Source organism: Amblyomma maculatum, chromosome 10 (assembly GCF_055883805.1).
Source record: "Amblyomma maculatum isolate TAMU_Amacu chromosome 10, ASM5588380v1, whole genome shotgun sequence".
NCBI lineage: Eukaryota > Metazoa > Arthropoda > Arachnida > Ixodida > Ixodidae > Amblyomma > Amblyomma maculatum.
The window spans coordinates 143,607,273-143,624,679 of record NC_139353.1 but is presented as its reverse complement, the minus strand read 5'-3'; the positions used below and the strand labels follow the sequence as shown (position 1 = coordinate 143,624,679).

Here is a 17,407-nt window from a genome sequence, read left to right as displayed (position 1 = left end):
GCTCTGGTCGTCTCCTGGAATGCCGTGTTTTACGCGAAGATCACGTACGGCAAGATGGTGTCCCAGGTCTTGTGTTCAGCGTCGACGTACATGGCGATCATGTCCGCGATCGTTTTGTTTAGGCGCTCCGTAAGGCCATTGGTCTGGGGATGGTACGCAGTTGTTCGTCGATGGCTTGTATGACTGTATTCCAGGATGGCTTGCGTCAACTCTGCCGTAAACGCCGTTCCCCTGTCCGTGATGAGCACTTCTGGGGCGCCGGGACGCAAAAGAATTTGTTCGACAAAACATTTGGCGACTTCTGCCGCGGTACCATTTAGTAGTGCTTTTGCTTCGGCCTAACGGGTAAGGTAGTAAATGGCCACGATGATCCACTTGTTATTCATAGACGAAGCTGGAAAGGGGCTGAGGAGATCCATCCCAATTTGTTGAAAGGGCAGGTCTGGGGGCGGAATCGAGTTTAGGAGTCCTGTTGGCCTTATAGGCGGCGTTGTGCGTCGTTGGCACTCACGACATGTCTTCACGTAGTGGGCAACTTCGGCAGGCAGTCGCGGCCAGTAGTACTTCTTCTGGATTCGGCGCAACGTGCGTGCAAATCCGAGATGGCCTGCTGTGGGCTCGTCATGCAACGCCTGCATAATTTCCTGCCGGAGGTTTTTAGGCGCTACAAGAAGTTGCGCAGTCCTGGTGGGTGCGAAGTTCTTCACGAGGAGGCCATTGCTTAACGCGAACGAAGATAAATGTCGTCTGAACAGACAAGGAGGGGAAGCGGTCTTTCCTTCTAAGTAATCTTCTAGGGCTTTCAGCTCAGGGTCTGATCGCTGTTGTTCTGCGAAACTGCTGGCGCTTACCGGCCCCAAAAAGGCATCGTCGTCATCGTCCTTCGGGGGGGGGGGGGGGGAGGTGGGGGGGCGTCGACGGAAGCGCGTGATAAGCAGTCTGCGTCGGAATGCTTCCGGCCCGACCTATAGACTACAGTCAAGTCGAGTTCTTGAAGTCGTAGGCTGAATCTCGCAAGGCGACCGGAGGGATCTTTCAAATTATCCAGCCAGCAGAGCGCGTGATAGTCGCTTACCACCTTGAATGGTCGACCGTATAGGTATGGACGAAACAGAAGTGGCCCAGATGATCGCGAGGCACTCCTCGGTCGTCGGCTTTTGTGAGGGACCTGCTCGCGTAGGCGATTACTTTCTCCTGTCCGGCACTCTTCTGGGCGAGAACGGCTCCTAGGCCCACACTGCTCGCGTCGGTGTGAATTTCAGTCTCGGCGTTTTCATCAAAGTGGCCAAGTACAGGAGGGCATTGCAGGCAGCGCTTAAGTTCGTCGAAGGCTTCTCCTTGCGGCGCTTCCCATTTAAAAGGTACGTCAGCCTTGTAAGCTGCGTCAGCGGTGCGGCGATGCTCGAAAGGTTTCTGACAAATCGTCGATAATAAGCGCACAACCCAAGGAATCGGCGCACAGCTTTCTTGTCGGCAGGCGGTGGGGATCGTGCTATTGCAGCTGTTTTTTCCGGGTCTGGGCGAATATCATCCTTACTAATGATGTGACCTAGGAAACGCAGTTCCTCGTAGGCGAAGTGACACTTCTCTGCTTTTAGCGTTAGTCCCGATGACTTGATGGTTTTCAGCACTGTCTGCAGTCGTTTTAGGTGATCTTCAAAGTTTGACGAGAAGACAACAACGTCGTCCAAATATACAAAACAAATTTGCCACTTCAAGCCTGCCAGGACTGTGTCCATTACTCGTTGAAATGTAGCTGGTGCGGAGCAGAGGCCAAATGGCATTACTTTGAACTCAAAAAGACCGTCCGGTGCGATGAATGCGGTCTTATTGCGATCTCTTTCGTCGACCTCAATTTGCCAATCTCCGCTCTTCAGGTCTATCGACGAGAAGTACCTTGCACTGCAGAGCCGGTCGAGAGTGTCGTCGATGCGGGGAAGCGGGTAGACAATCTTCTTAGTAATGCTATTCATGTGGCGGTAATCAACGCAGAAATGCCGTCTTTCTTCTTCACCAAAACGACTGGTGCCGCCTAGGGGCTCTTCGATGGCTGGATTACGTCATCACGCTCCATTTCCTCAACTTGATCGCGTATGGCCTGGCGTTCTCGCGGCGATACACGATAGGGGTTTTGGCGCAGAGGTCGGTCGTGTTCGTCCGTTATAATGCGGTGCTTGGCCAGTGGTGTTTATCGTACCTTCGATGATGACGGGAAGCATTCCCCGTAGCTTCGAAGAAGACTGAGAATCTGGTCTTTCCTGCTGTTGGCCAATGCCGGGTTGATGTCAAATGTGGGCGGGCGGAATTGGTCCGGTGCGTCTTCCAGCGTTGGTCGTGGAGGGTGAATACATCTTTGAGGTCCGCTAATTCGTCGAGAAAAGTGATCGTCGTGCCCTTGTTGAGATGCCGGTATTCTTCGGTGAAGTTTGTTACCAGCACCCGAGCTTGACCTCTCCAGAATTTTGCGATGCCTCTTGCGATGCCGACACCTCGTTCTAAGAGCAATTGGATATTTCCTTCGAAGATGCCTTCAGCGGTTTCGATATTTGCGCTACCTACGCAGACGGCGACGCTTGATCGGGGCGACACGGTCAATTCTCCATCGAGGACGTTTAGAGCGATGTGCTGCGTCGAAGTCGTCGTAGCAGGAATGGTTTTGTCTGCAGAGAGCTTGATGAGCTTGGATCGCAGCTGTATGATAGCCTTATGTTCATTTAGGAAATCCATGCCTAAAATCACGTCGCGGGAGCACTGCTGCAAGACCACAAAGCTGGTGGGGTAAGTACGCCCATTTACGGTTGTGCTTGCAGTGCATCGTCCCGATGGAGTAATCAGGTTGCCACCTGCGGTGCGAATCAGCGGGTCATCCCAAGCGGTGGTAACTTTTCTGAGCTGAGAGGCTAACGGTCCACTGATGACTGAATAGTCAGCTCCGGTGTCTACTAGGGCAGTGACTCTGCGGCCGTCGAGATCAACTTCAAGGTCACTTATTCGCGTCCTCGTATTGCACGTGGGCCTTAGTGTCCGATCTCGGCTCCGTCATTTCTTCAGATCATGGCCGGGGCATACCGTTGCTACTCCGCTGGGAGACGGTGTCGGCTTGCACTCTCGTCGTGTTGTTGCCGATGTCGTCGTGTGGAGCGGCAATGAAATAGCTGCGTCGTCGTTAGTGGTCGTCGGCAGTGGAGGATCTTCGTCTTTTCGCCGTTGAGCAACCTCACCTCCAAAGGTTGCTTCCTTTAGTTTCCACTGCGCGGGCTTGGGAAACTTACGCGCATACTCTCATCATAGTTACGGCCTGGCGACGCAAAGCGGGCCCTGTACGGTGATGGAGATCTGAACCGACGGCTTGGTGGCGCAATCTCACCGCTACGCAGATAGTTGTCGATTTCTTGCGGTCGTTCACCTGGGCGTGGTAGTGGAGCGTCGACTGCAAATCCGCGGAGACCGATTCGTCGGTACGGGCAGTGCCGCAGAATGTGACCGGCCTCACCGCAGTGGAAGCATAATGGCTGGTTATTCGCTGTCCTCCAGGCGTCGCACTTCCTGGAGCTTGGGAGTCGTTGATAGGCTTGGCAGGCGGGGGCCAAGGGGCGGCTTTCAGGAACAGGACGGTAGCGGCGAGGGCTTGGAAAGTCATCACGTCGGGGCGCAGGGCGACGCAACGCAGCAGCGTAGTTCATCGCTGTTGCCTCTTGTGCTGGAACTGTCGCAGCCATCCCTTTGGGAACGCCCAGCGCCTGCTGGACTTCTTCACGGACGACGTCCGCGAGCGTCGCCACCTGGGGTTGTTGCGATGATGGCATCAATCGGCGGAGCTCCTCTGCACGATCTCCCTGATGAGGTCCCGAAGGTTCTCTCCGCTTGCAGAAGCGCTGGGGTCGTGGGTTGAGCAGTCCGGCAGAAGTGGTCGCTCGAAGTGGCGCATCCAGGTGGCCAACGTTTTCTCGATAGTAGACGCCTCCGTTTCAAATTCCGCCACGGGTTTCGGCGGATTTCGGACAAGACTCTCAAAAAGCGATTCTTTAACGCCTCGCATTAGAAATTTGACTCTCTCACCTTCGGTCATGTTAGGGTTGGCGCGGCGAAAGAGGCGCTTCATCTCCTCAACGTACGCCAGAACAGGCTCGTTAGTAAGTTGAAGTCTTGAATGAAGGAGGGCCTGGGCACTTTCCTTTCGGACGGCGCTTGAAAAGGCAGTCAAAAACGCTTCCTTGAAAATGTCCCAATCCTTCATAGCTGCCTCATCATTTTCGAACCAAACTCGGGCATGTTCTTCAAAAACAAAGTAGACCTGCCTGAGTTTTGCAGCGTCGTTCCAGCCGTTGAATTCTGCCACATTGTCGAAAAGGTCCATCCAGTCTCCAGCCTCTTCATCCGGTTGTCCATGGAAGCAGGGGGGCTCACGGGGATAGACGAAAACAACCGGTGCTGTAGGCTGTGCCATTGTCAGCGTCGATGCCTTCCGAGATCGAATGGGGTCAGCAGCAGACCATGTTCGGGTTGTAGATCTTGACCTCGGCGGCTGGCTCGGCGACCTGTAGGCTGGTCTTCCAGGGCGACAGGAACACGGCTTGGGTGTTCGCTTGAAGGATCAAAGGCAGCACCTCCACCAGATGTCACGTAGTGGTGACAAGGCCGTACAGGCCAAAAGAAGACACAGGCGTGATGGTACTGAAATAACTCTCTATTGGGGCTGACTTGCGCCAACAAAAGAACTAAGCAACTCGGCGGCGGCGATAGCAACAAACGTGCTCGTCGGTCGTCGAACAAAGAATGCCCGTCACACTCGTCAACGCTCAATTTAAAGGCTGCTCAGAACAATGTAGATAACGTCGCAAACAGCTACCAGCACAAGCTGGAACATTGTAGAAAGACACACGAGTGGCTGGAATCTTCAGGACAGATCTCGGTGCATCTTGCGCTACAACGAAACTGATAAAGGTGTGACTCGCGACATCGAGCATTAACAAACAAAGATTACCGAACTGATACGCGATCCAGAATCAGAGCGATAAGGCCGTACGGCGGCGGCTGTTAAAAAACAACAAATACAGTTTTGAAGGTTTTGCGGCAATATGTACATTCTTCTGCACAATAAATCAGTTGTGAATGGCGCTCTGTCCCGTTCTTCTTCTCTTGTGTGTGTGCATGTTGTTCTGGTGCCTTTAATTTATGATGAGCGCTGTATGAAACCTATTCCTTGTTACATTACAAGTAAGGCAATTGTTTAGAGTAGAATGCAGCAAGCAATAAAAGCTGTGAAAACTAAAAAGTTGGAATTTAAATGGTACGGTTATTAAACCACACAGGTGGGTCTCATCACTGATCTTGAGAATATTATATGCATACACAGCCTTGAGAATATCTGCGATATACACATCTCCCTCGGTTAGCTGATTGAAGATAGCTTGATTGATTCTCTCAGAGCAATGATTTCTTTATTCTGACCGCAGTAATGTATAGGTGCCTATACCTGGTGTGCTGCAGAAAATTATTCTTTAATGTGTTCTTTATTGTCATCCAGTTTTGCATGCTTAGTAATCCATATTGTCTATTGCAGGAATTTTTAAAATTTTTTGAAAAGTGAAAAGTTCTGGAGCCTGAACCGTCATATTTTCAGGAACTGTAATTCTATATCAACACTAAGCATCCACCTGAAGGTATCGGTTTGCCGGAAGCAGGTTTTTCCTTCCAAATATCTTTCTTTTGAATTTGGAATGGATATTATTTTGCATGTATGTTTATCATTCCTACGTCATACGATGCTGCACGTCCTTGCAGGCCCAGAACCCTGTCGCAAAATGCTCTAAAAGAAGAATGTGTGGCAATAGGCCTTCAATATATACAGTAGGACCCCTCTATAGTAAAGCCATTAGGGCCAGCGAAAATATTTACTAGGTATATCATGATCTTCACTGCATCAGTGGTCTGTGGTGACATGGTCCTGAAAGTGCTGTCTAGTAGTTAAATAGGCACTTACTGAACACGTCTTGTTGCTTAATGAAAAAAAAAGCTTAAATACCTTCCATCTCGCTTTTATCATCTTTGTGTGATTTTTTCGTTATACAATTTCTCTACACCTTGTGGAAGTACCTCTGAAGCATGAAGACGTGATTACGAATGCAACCAAGTTCGATCTGATGTAAAAAGTAAAGCATTGCATGAACATGGTGTCCCTCTTTGCACTTTCTGTCTTTTATAGGGCAATAAATCATAAATACGCATGGCACTCAAGTGCTGTAAGACCGTACTCGCTGCACCTCCACTTTCTGCCACCACTGCCTCATAATTTGTGCTGCACATTGCAGTGAATGTTGACCCATTTCTTTCCCTTCCCTATTTCTTGCTGCGCTTTTACCCCTTTACTTTCTGAATGGAACCCGCCGCCTCCTTGCTATGTTTGTAGACAGCTTTATTTTTTTTCTTCGCGCTGCACGCTTTCCCTCACGGCTCCAAGGTTTTTGTAAAGTAGGCTTTTCCTGATGGCTGCTAAGTCTAATAGCGAAGCCACCTAAACGAACATTCGGGGTGATTGGTAATTTTTCTAATACAAAAAGTCTTGGCCTCGCTATTCTAGGTAGTGCGCAGGGGTCGTCGCCATGACCAGAAGCTCTTTAACCGATGTTTACCAAAACATCTTTACTATAAAGGGGGAAATGTACAGTTGCCTATGGAAGATGAACTGGGACTTCTGTTTCACTTTACCATATCAGAATTTTTACTATATCAGTTTACTATAGCGCGGTTCTGTATTTTGTACTGAATCATATAGAGCACCCAGACTTAAAATATGTTTGGATAAGTGTTGAGGAGGGGGGTTTGGATCTTATGGTCATATATGCTTGTTTTATGTGCAGATGTCATTTGTAAGACCCACACGCCGGTCTCCTCAACAAACTGTTCCTGAATGGTTGTTTCCTGCGGGGTGTCCAGCTTACTACCTGGGCCACGCGCTTCCCCCGACCCCTCAACCTCATCACTTGATCCAATGACCCTTCACTGCCAACTACCATGCTCAACACAGTCCACTGCCATTTTCCATTTATGATGGCCACTGCCCTGGAATGCACCCATGCTCAGCCTCCTATTCCTGCAACACCTCTCGCACTGCAAGGCTATAGTGCATCAACCCTGCTCAACATGTCCAGCCCCTTCCATCATGACCAATGCACACTGCCCCCCGTCACCTCTCCCTGCACTACCTGGTCGTGTGCTGCTTAGTGCCCTGTTTCCAATTGCACCTACTAGCCTCTCCCATATTAACCCTGTACCCAATGCCTCCTGCACTGCATTTTGGCCCTCTGATGTCCTTGTGGCATGTACATGTATATGAGGTCTCAATAAAATGTTGTGGGAAAATATTTTGCTTGCCTCATTTAATTGCATGGTTTTTATGGCTCCTTAGAGAGATGACTGCATAAGAAAACCACAATTGTCAGACTGACAGTTAAGCAAATGGCAGCAGTAAGGGCAAGGGTGAAATAACTGCATGGCTAAAGGTGGTTTAACAGTGGCAGTGCCAATGCCACGTGTGGCGATGAATACTTGTTGCATGCCAATAAATACCAATATGTGATACTAGCGGCACGGTCGGTTTATTCGCAATGTCACATGTGCCAATGAATACTTGCGGCGTGCCAATACGTGACAGTAGGGGCCCGGCCAGCTGATAGCCTATGTTGGCAGTGCCAAGGCAGGTGCAATGTTGGCATATAAGCTGGACCAATATATAAAAATGTAGTAATTTCTCAAAAACCAGTGTTACGCCAATGTTGGTACCAATGTTTGTCGTAGTTGGGCCTGGGTTGGTGCGATGTTGGTGTGCTGCCTGTGTACCACATCACATTCCACTTCTTGGGTTAGCTGCCTGAAAAGACTCATTGGGACTAGTGCTGGTGGTATCCTTCTTTCCTGTCTCTGTTTCCTGAAATAAATTATTGTTTTTTTCACTTGATCAAAATAATGTGGCTGAATGTTCGAAAGTGACACATGAGCTCTGCGGGAAGTCAGTGCGGATGGCTATGTTTAATTTGGATCACCCGAGGGTCTGTAACATGCATTGATATCTGCACATTGCACAGATGCATTGTAAATTTTGCTTACCTGAAACAACTGTTCAAAACATAGCATCCCAAGTAGCACAAAGTGGGCTATGACGTGGGGGCCCGCGTTGGGCCCGTGAGGGCAGCCCATACGGGCCCGATGCGGGATTTGCAACACGTACCCAGAGGGGCCCCGCGTGGGCTGCCCAATTCTGCCGCTATCGGTCCCAATCTGTATCCGTGTGGGCAGCCCAAATAGGGCTGCCCGCATTCAGCCCAGGCAAACGAATGTGGGCAGCACACCAGAATCATTAATGGGTCCCACATTTGTGCAGGCAATGCCATCCCATTGATCAAGGTTTTTATTTTTAAGTCGATTAATCCCTCCAATACCTGAATTATACAGGCGCGGGATTTGCGAAAGCCAGTCCGTTTCGGGCTGACCCACGTGCTGCCCTGATGGGTTGAATCTGGCATTTTCGGGGCTGCCCAAATTCCAATAATCATCAATTGCGAAACATTAAGCGCTATTTTTTTGCTTGTATGCGACACTCAGTAATATGAGAGAAATGTATTCCCAACACTACAATAATGTGGGCTGGCCCACGTCAACCCCAACATGTTGGTCTGAATATTTATTTCGGTGGTGCGTGTAGAATAGTAATGCCGCAGGAAACATTTGGAGGTCGTTCAGTGCATACTCGTAAAGCGGAAGAGTTACTGTTGCATATTTTCTGTCGACACTGCATAATTAACGTAGTTGTTAGAGTAAAAATAAATAGTCTTTATTCATAGCAGAGATGTGCTTAGGACAGTTATGTGAAACCTCCAGAAGAGGCAATTAGTAGCCGGTATAACATGATTTACATAAATAAAATGGTGCCTTAAAGATAAGGTGGCGACGTTTCAGAGCGGTAAGCCCGCCTACGGCCAATTTGGGGCCCACTGCGGCATTTCATGGGCCGCCCCAATTGGGCTGATCTTGATTTTACCGCATGGACTACGAATATATGTTGCATTTTCCCGCAAGTACCCCAAGAAATACCCGTGTGGGCAGCGTGGCGGTGTGGTCGCTTTTCAGCCCGGCCGCAAACCATGCGGGACCTATTCGGTTTTTGCGTGGGCAGCCCCAATCGGACTAGCCCGACTTCTAATTGCTTTAGGCCCACATTTGCATCGCATATCTGCCCTAAATTGTCCCGTAAGAGACCGATGCGGGCAGAAGTGGGAAGGAGCAATTGCCTGCCCCGCTACCGCCTACGCCGAAATTATCTAGGTTTTTGTTGGGCAACCCTATTTGGGGCAGCCCAGGAATTTTCTGCATGATTTCCAGATTTTCGTCTGACCTTCCCTCAAGTACCCCTCAAGGGTCCCATGTAGGCAATGTGCGGGCATACTCGTATTTAGCCCCGCCGCGGCCCATGCGGGACCTATTCGGCTTCTGAGTGGGCAGCCCCAATTAGATCAGCCCATGCGTTTCCTACACAAAGCCCAAATTTCATTTGCATCTGCCCTAAAATTTCCCAAGCGGGACCTTTGAGGGCCAGATGTGGAAATATGTACTCAGTTAGCCCTTTCCACGCCTATATAATGCCCAAATGGAAAAAGCAGGGGCAAGCCCAATTTGGGCTTGCCCGCTTGATCCCTAAAGCGGGCCCTCATGGGTGTTATTGTGGTTGCCCAAGCCCAACTTGCCCATACGGGCCCCCGGTGGGCCATGTAATGTGTGCTACTTGGGACGCTCTCGAGGAAAGTGTGCCAATGAAGCCACTGCAGCTCCTCACTCACCACATCAGAGTTCAGTTCTTGAGTTTTCTGAGATTGAGTTATTTCTTTTTGCGATGCCTGCAAGGATTTAATGGGCTCAATAAAAGAGAGCCTGTTCAGAAGTAGAGGAAACCGTTCATTCACCACATCACAGTTTATTAGTTCTCGAGCTTCTTGAGACTCGGCTGTGAATTTGTCTTGGAAGGCCTGCAAGGATTCATTAGGGCCAAATTCAATTCTTGGTGCAGTATATTTCCCCAAGAATACCAGAAAATATTTTGGTGTCATAAAATATTTTTGGATTTCATCTCTTAAAAATGTAGCACTGATAGTCGGAAAAGAAACCTGTTCACTAATTCCTTTGCTTCTCCTGAAGCGAGGAATTAGTACAAACATAAACATCCTGGTCAAAGGTGCTAGAGCCAAGACCAACAGGCAAGATGCACAAGTTCAACGAATGCAGCGATTTTTGCGAGCAGTCCTAAAGCTCAAGTGCTGCTGCATAATTACAGCAGTGGTGAAGGAAAAATGCAGTGTTTGAAAGAAAATATCTCAAATTATTCGTGACCACGGAAATCGCTCGAGCGCCATAGACAAGGCTGCGTACTTTTGAGTACAAAAGCAGGATATCCATTTCGTTAAACAATTCTAAAAGATCGATCTGTTTTGCAGCTTTTTCATCGCCGCACTAGACCAGTGGCCATCGCATCTCGACGAACCATTCGGTACAAAGCTGTAAGCCTCTGAATCTGAATCGGCGCCTAAAGCCTTGCAAAAGTTGTCGGCGGTTTCAGGCAGAATGGTGAACAAAACTTCAACAAGGAAAAAAGAAATCTTATCATTACCATAGCAGCATCGCAGAGCACTTGCAACGCATTACTGGAGTCTGTACCAAGCTGTAAACGCGCGACAAAGGCCTGTCAGGAAAATGGATCACAGCTCCCTTTTGGACACAAAAAAAAAACGACCTAGAACTGAAGCCATAGAGTAGCCTTATCTCAGCTCGAAGTGGCGAATGTTTTGTGGGCAAACTATTTGCTGCATCCGGCACGCCTCTCGGGAAAGCCGGTACAACAGGAAGACTTTTCCTTGATCGCTGAAAACAAACATCCTGTTACGTATACATCGCTTAGCACGCTTCGTCTTTACAAACCTTTCTCGGCGCAACAGGATCGTGCTTTATTAAGCGCCGCCTTCCTCTGACAACCTGTAACATATTTACGGCGCTTAGCGAGGCACTTCCTCATTCTGCATTCCTTGCATACGTCTTACCTTTTATGCCCGAGCCTAAGCATGGGTACTGGATTGTCCTCCGTACGTTTCCCGTCAACAAAATGATATGAACATACGCGGGAGAATTATGAAGGGACAAAATCCTTCCGAATGACTTGGGCAATCCAGCGCTGCCTTAAGCCGGGGTCCGACGGAAATCTGTGTAGCTGAAAAATGTTTCACCCACAGTCTTCTTGAACAACGCGATGAGCTGCGCAAAGCTCTTTCCTCGCCGCATTTTTCTTGGCTGTTTGTGCAGCCGTAAACAGTGCAGTGTTGCCCAGAAGAAGCTTGGTAGCTGTCCGACATCGGAACTAGAAGCAATCACAGCGGAAACAATCATACGCACATGACAATGAGTGCAACTGTAGCCGTGGCCAGTAGCGACATGTGCTTCGCGTGCAGTCCAGACGGAATGGGCAACATTGAGCGGCGCGTTACTCTCGCCGCCAGCAAGTTACTCTTGACCTCTTGCCGCCTGGTTTGAAGCTTTTGACTGGAAGATAGCGCTCCCCGTTTTGAATCGGTTTATATTCAGGCTGAGAATGGTGATGATGACGTCTGAAAAGAAACATGGTCATATTATCATGGTAGCAGTCCTGCGATGATTACGAAAATGCTCACAGAGCAGCTGCCAGAAAATTTCTTTTTTTTAATCAAAATTTCTTACAGTTCACATAAAGGTCCGTAAGTGATGGCCTAGCAGAATACGACGAGCCAAAGTTAAAATGAGCAAGGAGCGTTGCCATAATTGTATTGTGTATTCCGCCGTCCCAATAAGCGTGTAAGTGGTCTGACAACGGCTGTTGCGAGGTCATCTTTGTGGGTTCCACCGACTGCTGACAAAGCAGACGTCGACGGAGGGATTTTTGCGAAGACGGGATTTTAATTGAAAAGATTTTTCTCTAACACATTGGAATACATGCGCGGTCTCCAGTGTGCTCCAGTGCCTAGTTCTGGTCATCATCTTAGGCGACATTGACGAGGTGAGAGGAGCGGATAGATGGGTCATCCGCTCACGGGTATGCACGAGGAGCGAGGTTATTGCTGCGGGCTAGCTCGTGAAGCAGGAAAGAAAAAATTTCGAGGGCACTGCAAGATCTGCACTGGAGAAATGCGAACGCCTGAGCTTTGCTGTTGCACTCGGTACATTGCGCGCCCCTTGTCGATCGCAACCAGCGTTCCGTTGAACCCATCAAAGTTCACCAGTATTCTATAACTAGTTTACAGGAAATGAAAGGCGTATCATCTGTCACTCGTGACATCCCGCTACTATCATCATCATGGTAGACAAGGAGAATTATGATGTGCGTTTCATGGCCGTGGGCGCAGAACAGTTGGTAAAAGTGCTAGACTGGGGATCAGAGGGATAAAGTTTCGATTCCCGGTGGAGACAGTAATTTTATTTTTCTGATGATTTTAGGAAGCTTAACAAGTTGAATCCCGTGGTATCGCGTGGAATCTCGAGAAGTGGGACACTGCTCGCGTACACACGGACGGACACGCTGGCGAGGCATGAGCCATTGAAGGCTTTCGCCTTAAAAGTAACAGAGGCGTAGCATATATATGTAGCGCGGTCGACTGCGCCTAAACCCTTCCTTAGCGCCGCCGTTCGCTTCGACAGATGTGGGACGAGAACGAGAAAAAGCTTGTAGCATGCTGATGTCCGGATTTTCTTGATATCGTGACAACCGCAGCAGATATTCCCGGCTTTTAGGAAGATATCAGCAGAGCGTGAAAGATTCGTACTTATTGAGTGACGTCTCTCTCTGTCCCTGTGGAATTTTATTCAGAAAAGAAGTTATTGTGTATCTGCTTGTGTCATCATAAAGTATTGCTGTGCGCTACGCGTCCACCGCTAAATCAACCTGTACATAAAAAAAACGAATAAAAAAAGAAGCTTAGGTTTACTGAGACATTTTGTGAATATTTACATAAATATTTCCTAAAGAGCGCTCTAGGTTTTCGGAGTGAGTTCAGTGCTTACTAACAAAGGTTAGACCCCTTCTATCCGCTAACTGAGTTAGCTTTATAAAAGACCAACGCCAGCCATATAACCAGCAGCACCAGCTAAAGTACAATATCTAAAGTAAAAACAGAAAAGTGTCGATAGTGGCTTTAGGATATGTTAAGGACTACACTTGTGCCAGAAATGCTGTTACTCAATTTATGTTCCTTGTCTCCTTACCGCCTTAGTTTGGCGGTAACACGTCCTTCGCATAGGTTTACAAACGCAGCAGAGTTCCATAACGACGCACCTGTAATGATGGACGTATTTACGTTATGCCATGGCAACTGCAGTGAATTTATTTAAAAAGCAAAACAAGATTGTTTACTCTGATCGTATTGTCGAGTATCAGCTTTAGGGAAAGTGGGATGAGGGGGTTCGTGGTATGCAACGCAACATGTGACGGCCTGGCTCCATGATGACGTCGTCGCCGATTCTTGCGTCAAGTACGCTTCCCACTTGCGGAACGATGCGGAACTTCTGAAGCATTCGTGTCACGTACACAAAGATCTCCAGCGAGGCTAACGTCTGTCCAGGGCAACTCCTCTTTCCTGAAGAAAAAGTAAATAAAATACAATCGACATTAATGAAGAAAACGTCTTCGCATAATTTATTACCTCCGAGAAGGCTGTGTGTAGTCAGGGAAAGCATAGGGATAGCAGGCGAAGGCGGCAACGTCTATGGAACTATTTGAAAGCATAGGCGACAATTTACCATTTTTTTTACCGTACTCACGGAAGCTTGGTATCAATGTAATTGCTGAAAGTGGCAGGAGAGGTTGGTTCACTTGCACTGGTGTACCATTTAATGCACGAAACTGCAACTGCGGCGACAGGATATTATTATCATCATTATAATTATAGATTAGGCATTGAGAGCGAAAAATCATGATACTAACTCTAGCAGGTGGTACAGTCAAAACTCAATTTAGCGAAACCCGATTTAACGAAAGTCCTGATTTAACGAAGATATACGGATCCCCCTCAGAAGCTTATATGGTCCAATGCTTTCAGCAACTCGAAATAACGAAACTAATTGCGCTATCCATCCCGATTTAACGAATCTTTTTCTAAAAAAATGAAGGTAGAAATGTCCATTTTTGGTCTATTTTGTACAAAGCGCTCAAGAATGTATTGGCTGCGAGCCAACGGTGCCACCGTGCAGCAAATAAATCCCGCTTTTCAAACTTCGCGGTGCGAAACCCGAGTTTTAAATATTTTAATTCACGACATTTCGCCAGCGATAGAAAGCCGGCCCGTCGACCCGGTGTCGGCAGCGGTGCAAACCAACACCGGGACATAAAGATGGTTGCCCTTAATATGCTGCGACTGTCTGCCGGAACACATGAGAAAAGAACGCATAAAAGATCCTGGCAGATGTTGCTTACAAACCGCAAACAAGCAAAGATTAGCGATGTATTTTCTGGGAAAGGAATTTAGTCCCCTGGGACCCTTCTTGCCGAGGTAAAAATTTAATTGTTTTTTTTTCATACGAGCTATCGTTGTCGGTGGTAGCGCGGGCCGCAATTTCATTGTAGCAACATAGCATAGCGGACAAGTTGGTATTGCATTTAAAGATGACGTAACAGTAAAGCTTCCCTGGCCTTCGTTTAAATTGGCTGTTAAGTCCTTGAAAAGCAGGGTTTCATTTTCATTTACGCTTCGCAAGAATGATGCCGCGGTACTTCCTTGATACAGCGACACCATATAATAATAGACATTATCAGATTACGTGACTAAGACGCCTTCCTCGATTTAACGAAGTTCCTGATTTGGCGAAATATTTCGCGGCTCCCCTCAAGTTCGTTAAATCGAGTTTTAACTGTAACTGCGAACTGACACTGACTGGTCGTGGGGCTTGTGCTACCTCACCGAACCACGCGGCATAGCCTGTCGGCATGACCTGGCAGCTGAGACTTGTGATTTAAGATGGGAGGGTGAGGGGAACTTGGCCTTTTAGACCTCTTGCATTCCTATTCCGTATGCAATAGTAGTACGCACAGGCAGGTTAGTACGGTTCGGTTAAGCGGGGTATCATATCTATGTCTGGGGTCCTCTTCTCCAAAGATAGAACACCGGCTGCCAGACCCCAGAGTCAAAAGTTCTTCATAGGACGAGGACGCAGTATTACCGCGTCGCCATATCCGTTTGCCTGCTGGGACATAGCGGCGAGGCAAACTGTTATAGATTGGAGCTTTATCTCTAATGTGTGCTAACTCCAGCGCGATACCATTAATCAACGGGAGCCTGTATTTAATTTAGGCTATTGACACTTAATAGCGTGAACGTTAGCGCCTTACAAGCAGGCTTATTGACAGCCTCTTTGCTTCGCAAATGACGTGCCACTTGTTAAAATAGCATCCTTCAAAAACCAACATGCTGAAATTATCACTAAAGCAACGACATTCGAAATACCGTCACATACGAACATACGATTGAACGCTGGCATTATTTGTGGACGGGCGCCTAAGGTATTATTTGTTTTTTATTTATTTCAAATACCTCAAGGGCCCTTGGGTGAGGGCTTTGCATGACGGGTGAGCAAGCAGTCAGTCAGTCAGTCAGTCAGTTCAGTCGTTCAGTCGTGTCCGACCCTTCGTGACTCTATAGACCATGTCACGCCATGCCTTCCGGTCCCTCACTATCTTCCTAACATCACATAACTTCATCTGCAGCTCCTCGAGGATGCCATCTAACCATCGCGTTCGCTGCCTACCCATTCTCCGTTGACCCTGAACCTTTCTCAACATCACATCTTTCTCCAGCGACCCCTCTCTTCTCATCAGATGACCAAAGTATCTGAGCTTTAACTTTAGAATTTGACCCTCCAATGAGCAGTCAGGGTTTATGGTCGACAATACCGACTGATTTAATCTTCTGGCAGTCCAAGGAACTCTCAAGAGTCTCCGCCAGCACCACAATTCAAACGCGTCAATTCTTCGGCGGTCAGCCTTCTTCACAGTCCAACTCTCGCATCCATACATCACAATTGGAAAGACCATAGCACGAGTTATACGGATCTTGGTTGACAGACTCTCTGCTCTTTACTAGGCGGTCAACGCTAACCATGGCTCTCTTCCCCAGCCATGGTTAGCCTTGACCGCCTAGTAAAGAGCAACCTTGTGTTAATAAAACGATGTCTCCATGGCTTTATTAAAATGGTCCGGCTTCGCATGAAGAATGGCATTTGTGGGAAGCTTGTTCCAGTTACGAACTGTTTGGATAAACGAGTGAAGGTGGGTGATGATGCAAGCAGGAGGTGGATAAACGGCCTCGAGGTGGCTTTTGCGGACTGAAGAACGATAAGCAGGCAGGATAGGGCAGTTATAAGAAAAGTTGTGATACATCTTGTGGTACAAACATAGTTTGCAACAATACGGCGTTGTTGGAGGTTAGCTAGGCATGTATTTTGTCTAAGTAACACAGGTGGAGTACAAGTAATATGAGTAGATGACTCGAACGGCGCAGATTTGAGAAAGTTCAATAGATTTATTTACGTTGAGTGGGGTCGCAGATGGCAGATACGTTCTCTAATTTGAGAGAGCAGCATCTTGCAGGACCTCTGCTTCGTCATAGAGCCTGAAGTGACACCTCCGCAAGAACACTGATTGATGGAACCAGACTTGCACGTCCGGATTACAAGTAATGATTACTTGTAAGTAATTACATTTTTATGTCATTTTGTAATTAATCGGTTATTTTTTTGGGTAACTCTTGGGTAACGTTTTGGATAACTCAATTACTTTCTACGTAATTGATTACTAGTGATCAATTTCTTTTTAGACTTAAAAACAACTAGAAGGGGGTGAAGCCGGCACAATCGCGCAGCTGCTTTTGGGTAGGTAGCTCTCTTGTACAAGCTAGAGGGCTGCAGCGCTACAATGATCATAATGAAAAAAAGGTATTCCATCAAAGCTAGAAGAAATTTAGGGGCTAAACCACAGCCTCTACACAGACGACATCACAGTCTGGACCACTGGAGGTAGTGATGGACAAATTGGAGACATCCTTTAGGCATCTGTGAAAACTGTTGAAGAAGACGTAACCCTTAGATGCCTGAAATGCTCTCCCGAAAAGTTCGAGATGCCCGTGTGCCAGCCACCACGCAGCAGATTTGACAAAGAACAACCGAGAATCGAACTAAAGGCAGACGAAATTCCTATAGCCAGAGTGGACACGATTAGGATCCTAGATATGTGGCTGCAGGAAAACGGTCATGACGGAGAAGTTATAAAGAAACTCGAAGGCTGCGCTCAACAAAAGATACGTTTAATTAGACGCATCGCAAATCGCAAATCGGGCATGAGAGAAGCAAA

General features: G+C 47.8%; 1 protein-coding gene across 1 annotated transcript in view; it reads right to left on the bottom strand.

Annotated features, from left to right (window-relative positions):
• Window positions 1-12,913: 12,913 nt before the first annotated feature.
• LOC146177604 (cytochrome P450 2J3-like) overlaps window positions 12,914-17,407 on the bottom strand; it is a 43,826-nt gene continuing 39,332 nt past the window's right edge. The window contains exon 6 of the mRNA XM_084581162.1: window positions 12,914-13,643. Within this exon, the coding sequence (XP_084437288.1) occupies window positions 13,447-13,643 (197 nt within the window). The 3' untranslated portion in view covers window positions 12,914-13,446. The remainder of the gene's footprint in view (window positions 13,644-17,407) is intronic.